Genomic DNA, 14,601 nt, shown 5'->3' on the forward strand with positions numbered 1-14,601 from the left:
AAGGTACAAAGAGCTTCTTTTGATTTACACTGCCTTCCTTACAGAGCCTGGGGAGGGTGGGAAGCCACATGGCTGGAGTGGAAGTGAGCTGTAGTTGGGGAGGTGCAGGAAACCTTCATCTTCCAAATCTTGCCAAAGCAGTCCTGATTTTCTTTCTTCTTTTCTTTTCTTTTCTTTTCTTTTCTTTTCTTTTCTTTTCTTTTCTTTTCTTTTCTTTTCTTTTCTTTTCTTTTCTTTTCTTTTCTTTTCTTTTCTTTTCTTTTCTTTTCTTTTCTTTTCTTTTCTTTTCTTTTCTTTAAGTTTACTTTTCATGAGTGAGGCACTTGATTCTGTGCTAATGAGTAATGTAAGAATAAGATAAATTCATTTCTCATCCTTTACAATGTGGGAATGAACAACCCACCAGAAAACTAAATATTGATGCTGTCTGCTGCACTGATAATTGGTCTCTGCTTTCATCTCCAAACAATCCCTTGCTTGGATTCCATTATTCATTCTAAGTGGAAAAGGATTATTAATGCAGTGTTCTTTATTATTTTTTTTCCTTTGGTGTGTGTGTGTGAACAAGAGAGCAATACTGTAATAAATGTATTGGCTAAGAGAAAACATTTACAAGAGATCCTTGCCCATTTTTTATTTTTTATTTTAATCTTCTCTTATCATGAAGAATGTGAGCAGTGATAAATCGTTCTGCTAATCAAACAGCACTGAAAGGTTAGGCCATTGGAAGTCTTTAGTCATTTTGTGCTTTTCAAGAGTGAATTTGTTAAAATTATGCTGAATACCCACTTAAAGCCTCGGCTGAAAACCCTACCTGTGTTTTATAACTCTGCACTGTCAGAACTCATAATAAGTCAAACATTCTTTCAGAGGTACTCATAAGGTAGAAAAAACCCTGTAAATTTAAGAGTAATTTCAGATTGTAAATGAAAAAGAGAGGCACGACTGTTCATTTGCACCAATCATGCCTTCCTTTCATCTGCTCTGATTAGGCCTGGTGCGGTTTCATCAAACTACTCCATCACCGAGCTGTCACTCCAGTCGTCTGTTGATTGAAAACAATCAGGGCTCTGATGGCACAATTATTCTGACCCTTTAACTAGAGGCTGCTGTGATAATGAAAGGTTGATTATGATAGTTTGTGCCTCTTTCAGTTTGCCAAGAAGGTTAATTTGGGCATCAGACGGATGTTTAATGGGCGCTTGCTGGCTACACTGAGGTAAATGAGAACGTGCAGTCTTCGATATTGCACGGATATAGTTTGGCTGTCAATCATTGTCATTTTGAGTTTGTGCCTCACACTCTGGAAATCACATTTTATTTTTTCCTTGGGATTTAATTTATTCTGTGCCCCGAGGAAGTTCTTTCGCTCCGTGACCTTCACAGTAGCTTTCTCTGTCTTTTTTCCCTTCCCTCAAATGGAGCCCAAAGGCATAATATATCTAGAGGAACATTTTTCTTTCATTTTTCGCATTAGGAGGGGGGAAAAAAAAAAAGAAGGAAATTTTAAAATCCCTGTTTATCTACTCACCCCGAACAGAGTAAATGTTTTAATTCTGATTGTGAAATCAGGATGTGCAAATGAAAGCTTGCCTGCTTGCTAATGCAGCACCACACCGGGGGCTGCTTACATACATACGCATCTGTAAAACTGACAAACAGGTAATTTTAAAGTGTTGCTGTGTAAAGAGGTTGGGAGATGGCACAGCAATATTTTTGGAGACTGCGCACGTATGCCTCGGCCTGATGCCTTATAAAGGTAGTCTCACTCACCGCAGTACAACTTTTTGAGTTGGAAAGTCTCTCTTCAGGGTTCAGGGGCAAAAAACATTTCATTGCTGATTCAGAGATTATTAATATTTACTGTGTTCAGATGGAGAGAATCCTATGCATAATTTTGTAGTTGTTTGGCTCAAGGTGCAAAAGAAACGCAAATACCTCATAATTTTGATTGTTCTACATGCAGCTCATTACAGTCTTATTTTTATGCACATTCTTAATTCAAAATAAAAAGATGAAGATTTCCTTCCTTAAGGCTCTGTGGCATCTAAGTTTGGGTCACTCATTTCCCAAGCTGAAAAATATAAGGTACTGCTGGATTGATGCAGTTGCTGTACCTCACATTTACTTGATGACTTCCGTGCTAGCTTTCTAAAAGTATCGGAGTGCAAGGTGTGGCTTTGAAAAATTGTGGGTGTTTTTGTTTTTCCACAGAAATAATTCTTCACTCTTACGTTTCTATTATATGGCTGGTACAGACCTACTTAGTTTGCTGTAAGTAAAATGCTTAAATTGATATCCTAAACCCTCTGGGTTTTGTCCTATGTAGTCCCCAGAGAAAGAAGAGCTGAGATGCTTTAGAAATCCAAATACAGGCCCTTTTGAAATCTCTGCTCATTTTAGTACGTGAAAAGTTTTACGCGGTGAGTGGACTTTCAATCGGAGCTTTGGTGGAAGTCCTGGCTTATCCCTACGTTATGCTCCTGTGCTTGATGTGAAAAGCTAGAATGCTGCTGCAGATAGCCAGCCATTGAGAGATAGTGGTTTTGAGGCAAGGGGTTTCTGTCCACAAAGTCCATGAAGACACAAGATCATGTTCAATTTGACACTCAACATTTTAGGAGGACATGAAGCAATACGGTGTATCCTGAAACCATGTGCTGAACTAGTAGACTCCAAGTTCTTCTTTGTGAAGTTCTCTGGCCTCTCTTAAAGTGATTGCAGTAGTAGCTTCCACAACACAGCTTGTCTTATTTATCAGACCTGTAGCAATGACCAACACATTAATGTTAAAAAGATATAAATTTGATTTATTCTTCTGGCTTTTTTTTTTTTTTTTCTTATGTTAAGCAACAGGAAGACCATTCAGGTGACATTTGTGTTGAAATGAGAGATTTGTGGGTGCTTTTCAGTTTATTTATTTATATATATATATTTTTATCCTTCTTTGCCTGATATATATCATCATCAGATTATCACGCAGAAAGCTGGTAATTGGTGTTGAACATATCTGGTTGCACTCCAGGAGAATACTTCCCTCCGCTTTTGTTTCTGTATTTAAAATTACCCTTCCTCCTAAAATGAGAATGTTTGCTATGTTATTTTGCATGAGATTTCCATTTGTTTTACTGAGAAAGTGGAAATTCATTTTTTAGGATCTTATATATATAAATAAGGAACTATACTTTTAGAAACTTATATATTTCTGTTCAATTGTTGTTGCTAGAAAAAAGAGAAGCAACTCAGTTTTTTTTCACCACTTTTTTGCTTCATCTCAGTTATTAGAAACTGTAGATGGTATAAACTAACATAACTCCTTTGCAGACTTTGGGTCTCTAATGTGAATACATTGGCTGAAGATCAGACAAAGGTGGCTTTAATGGAGTTCCCAAGTGAGGAAGGAGTCCAAGGAGCCCTTTCTCTGTAGAAACAAACGTTCCCTGTTGCTGACTTTGTGATTTAAAGCAGTTTCCAAATAAACTTGGTTCTAACAAATATGTTAAACTTTGTGCTGTAGCCTTGCCTGTTCAGCATCTCCCTTGAATTGAAGCTGTAATTGACAACCCCGGAAAACTAATAACTGTCCATTGCAGGGGTTGTCTTCAACAGGAGCAAAACTCCTAATGCAGCTTTAACCTCTACTGCCCCTTTGCCTTCTCCAGCTGTGGTACATGTATGGTACATAGATTATAATGGCAGACAGGGAAGGGCTGCATTCCTAAATTGTGTGAATGAGGCTGTTGAAACACTGTGCTGGAAGCAGAAGCTGCTATTGTACATACAGTGGAACCACAATCCAATATGCAGGTATGTTTAGATGTATACTTCAACTGCACGCAATATGTTTTCCATCTATTTCCTGTTGTTTTGAGAATGTACTCAATTGCCGCATCAAATAATATAACCTTGGAACAGAAAAATCCTCTGGGTAAAGGCTTCGGAATAAGAAAATTAATCTGGCTTGAAAATCCTGTCCTTCTGAGAGCCTACTTTTGTCATTTACTTAGTTTAGAAGATGAATATGGCAAAATATATTATTTATTAAAGTTAATATAGGTACTTGGCTGTAGCTTCCTTTTTACACACACTCGTACATTAAAATTAATAGGAAAAGAAGCTTCTAGCAGTTTAAACAGAACTTGCCTATATGGTACTAGCAGTAGGGGTCTTTCCTTATTTTTGTAAATTATTTAGCAGCAATACGAATATTTTAGAACTCCAAATTGTGGACAGTCTTTGTTTTCACTTCCTTGCTTGTTTGCGTTTTACACATAGATGTAATTTCAAGTGCTATTGAGACCTCCTTAAAGTAGTTTGAATGTCTCTCCTTGCATTGTCATACAGTGTATAATGGCTTTGAGTTTATTTTGTCAGTTCTGATTGTAGTTGCTAATAACCATTGCCCGTTAGGCTGAAAAATGGACACTGTAATTAGTGCATAGATGGGGTTAAGTTTTTAGTTTCCTTGATGACACCAGGCTTCTAATTAAACCAAGAGTAGTAAAGGTAGAACTTGTACTGAATATACAGGTGTTTCCTGATATATTTTGTATAAATTTCTGTTTCCACTGTGTGTACAATTTACTTTTGCCTCCTTTACAGTAATGGAAATTTAGAACGGTGTTACATTCCATCGGTGACTGTTTCTTCTACATGCAAAAGACTTGTTTAGAAATCTAATTTTCTTTCTTCTGATCTTCTCCCCCTTCAGCTTTCCAATAGCTGTCAAACCATCCACTGACTGGAGTGTCAGTTCACTTCACAGATAACTCAGTTTTCTTCCATGCTCTACGGTGTGAGACAGCACATTCTGCTAGAGAGCTCTGTAACAATGCACGCTGCATCAGAAATGTATGAATCTAAGGCTTATTTTGTGAGTTCCCCTAAATCCATATAACCAGCTCCATCGTCCTGTGTCACAACCTAGGAGACTGTTATGTGTTCTCTGAAAAATATATATAAATAACTCCATCTGTAGCTTTAACACAGCTTAATTATTTTTAAGGAGTGTCTCAAATTGAGATTATGGCATTTTGAAATCAAGTAACAATCATTGTTATCATTAGCAAGACAAAGACATAAAAACAGTGTTGCTTTTAGCTTGTACCACCTTTTCTGTGCCCTGGCATGCCAAGAATTCGGTGTTGGTCACAGAAATACAGCATCCGCTATCATCAAATTGCGTTCAGCAGTACCTTGCATTAGTCTGGACAAGCGATTCTGAATAGAATGTGATTCCCACATCTCAGTTGCTTCCCTCAGACCCAAGAGAGCTTCTCCGCTGATTATCAAATGCCTGAAAAATGCCCTGGTGATACAGTGATGTGCGGGGTTCTTAACCCTGCTTCCTAAATTACTGCAACTTACTGCACTACTCCTCCGCTAAGTCTGAGTGATAGTGGGTGACGACCAGTAGCTCCTGTACAGAAAACACAGCCCAGAATACACTTCATTCTTCTGTTGCAGTTGCTCATCAGCAAGGAAACATGGAAGTAGTGTAGACCAAAGATACCTTTAGGTGCTGCATTTGAAGGATCCCCTCTTGTAGTTTGAAACCATTTCCTGTTGTCCCATTAGAGCAGACCCTGCTGAAGAGTCTGTCCCTTTCTTTCTTGTAACCCCTCTTTAGATACTGAAAGGCCATCAGGTCTACCTGGTGCCTTCTGTTCTCCAGGTTGAACAGACCCAGCTCTCTCAGCCTGACCTCCTAGGGGAGGTGTAAATTCTTCCTCAATATAACAACGTGAAAATCATTCAGTCAATGTGAATTCACTTGTTGTCTTTGTCGTAATGAAGGTCTGGTGAAATTCAAATATCTGTTCAATTAGGAAAGATAAATACCTCTGAAGACTGAAGAATGACACAGGGTAGGGAGTTAATCAAAACCTCTCAATAGAACACACCTGATATGTAGATTTGGTGGGTTTAGAACATTTGTATATAATCCTCAATGATTTCAAATCCGTAAGCACTTTTAAGTGTACGTAATTAACTTCCTTTTACCTTCAGGCCTGAACACATACAGCTAATACACCTTTTGAAACTCAATTCAGCATTTAACTCACTAAACTACTGTTGCCATTTTTGATGCCCTTCATTGATTCTTTATTTTGCAGGGGTTGAGTAGAACAGTGGAGAAAAAAATATTTCAAATTAATCTTAATAAGAAGGTGGTTTTAGTTTGTCACCTTCCCTCTTTGACAGAATATAGAAGTAGCAATGATGTTGATATACTGTGCTTATATGAAGGTCTTTAGTAAGGCAGAATGTCTCTTTTCAGTTTTTTTCACACGACTTCCCCATGAGCAGTGCAGGGCAATGAGTTTTAGATGAAACTGCTGTTTCTGCATGACTAGTTGGTAGCTCCCCATCCAGGTGTTATCAGACACCTGGAACAGAAAAAATCAAGCAGAGGAGCCTGTCCTTATCTTGAACCATCCAGTATCTTTATGAATGACTTAAGAAGGTAATAATAAGGTTTTTATTTTTTTCAGACAATCAGAAGGTAGAATGGTCTACAAGCACTTTTGTAAATAAAATTAGGGTTGAGAATGTTGTTGGTAGACTGGAACAGTGACCTGAAGTAAACAGTAGAATTAGTAATGACAGTGAAAGTGTGATGCTTTGTAGAAGTTCTCTGGGGGAAAAGATGAGAATAGTAGTATATCAGCAGTGTCATTAGTGCATAGATCAGTAATACCATAGTGTGTTAATGGGCTTGTGTAACAATATATGAACAAGAATGGCATAGACTGTTACAGTCCGTGATCTTTTCAATATGTTCTTTTCTAGTGCAGCCCTAAATAGAAGCTGTTTTTCATCTTATATGGATGAAAAGCAGTGATCACCAAACTCAAGGGCTGGACTGGTGGTTCCTGGGCTCTGGGGTACAAAACCAAAAATAGAAAATGAAGCAAATGAGTTGAAAGGTGTAGAGGTTCATCACAATTAAAGAAGATAGTGGAGAATGAGGGGAAGTTGTCCTGTGGAAGTTAGGGTATTTTCACCGCTGGAGAATTTCAAGAATTATGGAAACAATTCTTGAAATGTCTTAGGCCCTTTCTAGACTCTTTTCAGACCTGGATGGATTGAATACAATATATTTTCAAGTTTGTGTATCATTTTGTCTGTTGATACCAGCTGCTATTGCTGATCAGTTTCAGAGTCTTTCTCTCTTCTTTCTTCCAGTCTCAAGCCATCAGAACCTCATCTCTGCTCCTCTGCTCCTTTCTGGTCCTTTTATACTTCTCTCATTTTTATTTATTTATTTATTTATTTATTTATAACAAAATAAATGAAGCAGGAAGAAAAATTGGATTTATTTATTTACGTATTTATTTATTTTCTCACAGATTGAATTAAAGGTAGAGGGAAGAGAGTGTTGTGTTTCTTTTCTAATCATCTAACTGGAATCTTGCTTGTCTTTCTAGTGGACCTGTTGTCTCCAATGATCACATTGTCCCTCTATTTTTATAATTGCTTCAGCAGCTTGATCCCAGACTGTGGTCTCCTATAGCATTGGTAACTGTAGGAGTATTGCATGTAGTGGTATTGCAATCTGATAATGCTGTGGAAATTCTTTTGAGGAATGATGCAATACAATGCTTTTATGTGTATCATAGGTGGATATTTAGTATGTAACTTCTATGTTGACTCATATGCGTTCATGACTACTTTTTTATGGACTGATATCACTCCTTGGAATGCAAACACAGTTTTTTTAAAAAACAAACTTTGGCAGATTGATATCTGAATAATTGTGTTGTGTTTTTTTCCCTTCCTTCTCCCTGCTTCTAGTTGGCTGTAAGGTGGCTGGAGCACAATTGCCACTACCAGTACATGGATGAGCTTCTCCAGTATGTCCGCTTTGGCCTTATGGATGTGGATACACTGCATACTGTAGCTCTTTCTCATCCTCTCGTCCAAGCTAGTGAAACTGCAACAGCGCTTGTTAACGAGGCCTTGGCTTACCACCAGAGTATCTATGCACAGCCAGTTTGGCAAACCAGAAGGACAAAACCCCGCTTCCAGTCAGACACTCTTTACATTATTGGCGGGAAAAAGCGTGAAATCTGTAAAGTGAAGGAATTGCGTTACTTCAACCCAGTCGACCAGGAGAACGTCCACATTGCAGGGATCGCAAACTGGAGTGAGCTTGCACCAATGCCCATGGGGAGAAGCCACCACTGCGTTGCTGTCATGGGAGACTTTCTGTTTGTGGCGGGTGGGGAAGCTGAGCACTCCACAGGACGCACATGTGCTGTAAGGACTGCCTGTCGCTATGACCCCCGAACCAACTCCTGGGCAGAGATTGCTCCCATGAAGAACTGCCGGGAGCACTTTGTGCTTGGAGCAGTGGATGAATACCTGTATGCAGTAGGAGGCAGAAATGAGTTGCGTCAAGTCCTACCTACTGTGGAACGCTACTGTCCCAAGAAGAACAAGTGGACCTTTGTACAGTCCTTTGACCGTTCTCTTTCATGCCATGCAGGATATGTGGTGGATGGTCTTCTTTGGATATCAGGTAGAAACATTTCTCACTGTTTGAGGTACTAACAAGGTATCAAAATGCAGTCTTGAATGATGCTAGTAAATCATCCCTGGTTTTATATGTCAGGATAACTTTTCTCTTAGGAGTGAGTATTTTAAAGAACTTAAGAATGGAGGCATGTAATGGGAGTATAGGAACAAAACACAGCTGCCTACTAAATATGAAAGAGAGCTTATAAACAGAAGGAAACCAACTTTTTACACGGGCAGGTAGTAATAGGACAAGAGGGAATGATTATAACTAAAATAGGGGAGACTTACATTAGATATTAGGAGGACATTTTACTCAGAGGGTTGTGCGGCACTGGCACGGGCTGCCCGGAGAAACTGTGGATGTTCCATCCCTGAAGGTGTTCCAGGCCAGTTTGGAGGGGGCCCTGGGCAGCCTGATCTGATGGGTGGCAACTGTGTCCACAGCAGGGAGTTGGAACTAAATGGTCTTTAAGATCCCTTCCAACCAAAGTCATTCTGTGATTGTGTGATTTCTGTGTTTCAAGTTGCATATACTGTGTATGCTACTTCCAATCACCATCCATAAATCACAGTGAATCAAAATGATAATGCACTTTTTGACAAGTTTTGAATTACAAATTCTGTGTGCTTGCTGAAAAACAAGAAAGCAAAACCCACTTTCTGTAGTATGATCAGGTACTACTGTGTTTATTCCTGAAATGGGGAATTAAATGCTTGTTGGCTTGTGTAGCTGCAAGGCTTAAAGGCAGGTGATTGAACTCCTCCTTCTTGCTCTTGAGGATATATTAACAGGCCACAGCAACCTTCATTAGAAATCCTGTGTGACTCTGACTTTTAATAACAAGTGCACAGGACTGGCTAAATGTAATCATAGCACTATGGCACAGGTAGATGAAAGTATAGGCCTTGTAATCGTAAACAAACATATCATTTGCAACTCAGTCTGATATGCTTTTTGTTGTACATGTTCTCATTGATGGGATTTGAGGACATCATGTCATTAGTCCTTGTAGTCACTTTTCTGGTATCAGTTGCATTGGAACAAGGTTGATACTGTCTGCAGAAGGCACAGAGGCAAAATGGAAGCACCTTTAGTAGGAAGCGTGTCATAGAAGGTAATAATGTTGTCGTATATATCAAGGAAGTCAATGAGTAGATAGGACCAGCCCTAGAAGAAAATGTTCAGCATCTACTTCTTAACTATAGGTAGCCTCTGAGGATCTTAGGGTGTTTTGAGATTCCTGTGGTGTATAGGTGATGCGTGAACAAATGATTGATTAAGTTCATTAAGCCTTCACTGTTCTTGTCAACATATGCCATTGAGGTTAGTGGTGCTCCTTGTGGATATATTTTTCTGCCCTTACAAGTTAAACAGTTTACACGATTATATCTCCAAGCTCTGTTGGGAGAAGTAATGGACACCTATTTTCATACATAGTCACCAAAATCATGGTTGATACGTTTGGAAAGAATGACATGAAAGAACATCAGGAGTCACAGAGATTCCTGGAAGGCACTCTGGGTCGCTTTCTACAGCAATAAGCTTTGAAGGATTTTTGTATAGTTTGTCTTGCGTGTTAAGTGTGCGCATGGTCTGTTCTGAGAGCCAGGTGTAGTACAGAAAGAGGATTTTTGATGTAGGGAATCAACAGGGTGTGTTCAGAGCCTTCCCCCATTCATTCATTACTTCCCCTATTCCATCAGTGGAAACAGATGAGTGCCTGTGATGGGCAAGACAAAGCACAAAGGTGCTAGTTCTACTATATCTTGATTATTATTGTTATTATTTTTACCTTCCTCTTGTGATTTACAGTTGACAGTTTCTGTTTCTGAAAAACAGCACTTTTTTGGGAAGTTATCCTAAATAGATCTGTATAAAGTCATTGAAAAAGCACTAGAAGTACTTGTCAGAGTATGGTCCTTGCTCTAGTAGATGAAAAATAATATGATTTTTTTTAAATCTTTTTTTTTTTTTTTTTTTTTTTTCTGTACTAAAATAACAAACAAGCAAACTCTACCCAGTTTGTTAGAGATTTTTGAGGCAAATGTGAGATTGGCTCTAGACTACTTTAATTTTTTCCAGCTGTGCTAAAAAAGGGAGTGTTCATGGTAGTCTGGTGAAGTTCGCACTGATTTGTAAAGGGGGAACATAATATTCATTTTTAAGAAGGGGAAAAAAGAAGGTGTGGGGATCTACAGGTCAGTCAATCACAACTCTTGGCTTGGCAAGAACATGGAGCAGATCCTCCTGAAGGCCCTAAGGCACATGGAAAATAAGGATGAGGCGACTGTTGATAACCAACATAATTTCACCTAGGGCAAGTCATACCTGAAAAACTGGGTAGCCTTTTATGATAGAGTTACAGTGTCAGTGGGTAAAGGAAGAACAATTGACATAATCTACCTGGACTTGTGCAAAGCATTTGACACTGTCCCACATGACATCCTGGTTGTCAAATTGGAGAAAAATGGATTTGAAGGATATACCTCTCTGGATAAGAAATTGGCTGGATGGGTGCACTCACAGAGTTGTGGTCAAAAGCTCAATGTGTGGAGACCAGTGATGAATGGAGATCCTCAGGGACTGGTGCTGGGACTCGTGTTATTTAATATCTTTGTAGGCGACATAGACACTGGGAGCAAATGCACCCTCAGCAGAGTTGCAGATAACACCAAGCTGAGCTGTGCAGTTGACATGCTAGATGGAAGGGATGCTATCCAGAGGGAGCTGGCTGGCCTTGAGAGGTGGACTCATGCCAACCTCTTGAAGTTTAACAAGGCCAGGTGCAAGATCTTGGACCTGGGTCAGGGCAATCCCATGCACAGGTACAGGCTGGGTGGAGAATGGCTTGGGAGCAGCCCTGAGGACAAAGATGTGGGAGTGATGGTTGATGAAAGACTTAACATGAGCCAGCAGTGTGCTCTTGCAGTCCAGACGGCCATCTGTGCCCTGGGTTGCATCAAGAGAAGCACCTCGAAGGAGGTGATTCTGCTCTCATGAGACCTCACCTGGAGTACTGTGTCCAGTTCTGGACTCTCATCACAAGAAGGGCATGGAGTTGTTGAAGCAGAGGAGGGCCATGAAAGTGATCAGAGGGCTGGAGCATCAGACCTAAGGGGACAGGCTGAGAGAAAAGAGGGGAAAAGAGGGGGACCTTATAGCAGCATTCCTGTACCTGAAGGGGTTCTACAGGAAAGCTGGGAAGGGACTTTTTATAAGGGCAGGTAGCAACAGGATGATGGAAAATGGCTTTAAACTGGAATGGGGTAGACTTAGATGAGATATTAGGAAGAAACTGTGTACTGTGAGGGTGGTGAGACACTGGAATAGGTTGCCCAGTGAGGCTGTGAACTCCCCTTCCCTGGAAGCCTTCAAGGCTAGGCTGGATGGGGCTTTGAGCAACCTGGTTGAGAGGGAGGTGTCCCTGGGATTGCGACTTGATGATCTTAAAAGTCCCTTCCAACACAAACCATTCTACGATTCTATTATGTTATGCTGGGGATTAACTAATGTGTTTAGTTATGGAAGTGGAATACGTGCGTGCCTGTGTGTTTGGATGCTATTGGGATTTACTTAATGCAGCAGTGTAATATTGTGTTCAAGGATACATATTTAATACACTTATGGAATCAGGGGAAGAAGTCATAGAAGCCTGTTAGATGAACTGCTAACAAATTGCAACCAGTATTGTTCCACATATATTTGAAAATGCAGCATTGCTCCTGTGGTAAAAACCAATGGTGTATAATGTTTTGGAAGCAGAATAAACTAGATAGGGCTTTTTAGGTTTGTTTTTTTTTCTCTGTAGCTTTTGAGTAACTGCTTAGCAGCTTTGAGTTGCTAATTTCTGATGGCTTACTGTAGGTTGTAAGATGCGGTATTTCTGAGGATATTGATCTGAATTACGTACTTACAAATTGAACGCTGGGATTTATCTGTTGAACATAGTTATTTTTAAAATAAAGCTAGATGGAGATGTTATAACTGTAACTAGCTTTCTACCATTAATTGATTGCTTAGGGGTATGTACATACATTCAGGGGCATTCAGCGGTAGAGGAATGATACACGGAGATGTTTTATTGTGCTAAAATATCAGTAGTTGCTGATGAAAAAATCTGCTGTTCCGCCATCAAATATAAGTTGTAAGTGTAAGAATAATCAGTAATGCAGGAGGGAACCTAATTTTTAAGTATCTGATCTAAAATTATGTGATTAAGAAATTAGTCAGATTTAGGGATGTTTGTGAGCAGTATCCCTGCTGCTTTCTGGGAAATTCAGGTCATCAGCATTGCTCTCAAAGTCAGTCTGATGCTACTAGCTGGCACAACTGCTATGAAAGTCTGCCCAGCTTTCTAATAAGTGAATAAGTTAAACAGTAGTAATATAAATTCTTAGACCTTGTATCTGTGGAGAAAGTCATCAAAATATGATCCACTTGACTTATTTAATGGGCAAAACGGTAGTACCTTTGCTGCAAGCCCTTGCCTTCTATGGCTTTGCTAATCAAAGGCTGACTAGAATTAAAGGGTTTTCTGTCATCATTACTGGGATTCACTGTCAGCTTTACTTTGCACCTCCTTTAGGAATAATACAAGAAAGAATCAAAACCCACAGTCTAAAATCTTGGTGGTGGTGGCAGGGAAGGGCAGGAAGCAAAGCGTGTGGCACAAGAGCATACAGGAGCTGGGAGATAGGTGGTGCAGGGATGCAGGGACTGCCAAGCTGTCTCCACTCCTCTGGGCCCTTTACCTGCCTGAAGACTTGGAATAAGCATGATTCTCTAGATGACAAAAGTAGGCTCAGTTCTATGTATACTGTGAAACATCCTTTTATATTTGTGCTTTTTTTCCTCATCATTTTTTTTTTTAAATGACTATTTAATTTTATCTCCTTATTTTAAAAAGTGAATGGTAATTCCTTGAAGTAAGTTCTCTGCATTGACAGTACAGCATCAGGCAGATGGCTTTGAAATTCTACAGGAAGATGAATCTTAGAGGCCCCAGTTCTCATCTGACACCCTGATCCCTTTCACGAACGCATTGCGTGCCACATGCTAGCGAAGCGAAGTATTCGAGTGAGAGAGTCACAAACTGCACCGAGCCCCTTGGAGTTCAGCATTACTAACAATCACTTCCTATAAAAGCAGTGAAACATTTTCCATAACAGTGAGAACTTGAACTATGCTTTTTTTTTTTTTTTCCTTCATCCTCCATGGTGCATGCAAATCTGGAGACCTCCTTTTCTATAGGGGTCAGCCTTTTCCTCCCGTTAGGTGACTTGCATGCATAGATTGGGTTGTGCAGAGACGGGGTGACCTCTGCCAGGCCGTCAGCTCAGTGCCACTTCTGCATCTGCAGGGGAGATGAGGGCCTGTCCTCCCTGGTGAAGTGCTCAGGAGGCAACACAAGAGGTGCAGCTGAGAGCCAGTACTGCCCTGTACTGCTGGCTGAACTCACATCTTGATGTACATGGGAAAACTCAGTTCTGTGGGAGAAAAATAACCAACCCCCTATAACTGCATCATATTTAATAACGTGTTTTTTTTGTTTGTTTGTTTATTTTTTCAAAAATCGAGATTCAAGGTTGTAGGGTTTTTAATTTTCAAGGTTTTTAATCTTGAGACTTTTTTTTTTTTTTCCCCTGGTGGTGAGATTTTGACCAATGAAATTATGAAGATCACGTATCTTGGAGAAGTATTGAATTGGGAGTGAAAAGTATTACATTACTATTAGTATGCTGGATGTTGTGGGGAGATCTTTTTTTCCCCAGTAAATCCCTGTAATATCATTTTATGAAAAATGGATCTGAAATAAATAGGAGTCTACAGTATCTAACCAAATCCAATTTTGTGGTGCAGCAGGCACAGAAAATACCATGTATAGAGGCTTAATAAGGAGATAAATTGTCTCTGTGACCCAGTCTAAGTCTGGATGTGGGATAGTGTTTCTTTTTTATTATTATTATCTTTTAATAAAGATAATCATAGAATCATACAATGGCTAGGGTTGGAAGGGACCTCAAAGATCATCCAATTCAAACCTCACAGCTTTCAAGCGCAGACATTATAGATCTGAT

The 14,601-nt window shown here is 39.6% G+C and overlaps 1 protein-coding gene across 3 annotated transcripts in view; it reads left to right on the plus strand.

The window, feature by feature from the left end:
- The window catches only part of KLHL32 (kelch like family member 32), a 104,969-nt gene that overhangs the window by 78,579 nt on the left and 11,789 nt on the right, over window positions 1–14,601 (plus strand). For all 3 annotated transcript variants that reach the window (XM_072331806.1, XM_072331808.1, XM_072331807.1), the window contains one exon: window positions 7,798–8,524. In XM_072331806.1, the coding sequence (XP_072187907.1) occupies window positions 7,798–8,524 (727 nt within the window). The remainder of the gene's footprint in view (window positions 1–7,797; window positions 8,525–14,601) is intronic.

Source organism: Excalfactoria chinensis, chromosome 3, assembly GCF_039878825.1.
Source record: "Excalfactoria chinensis isolate bCotChi1 chromosome 3, bCotChi1.hap2, whole genome shotgun sequence".
NCBI lineage: Eukaryota > Metazoa > Chordata > Aves > Galliformes > Phasianidae > Excalfactoria > Excalfactoria chinensis.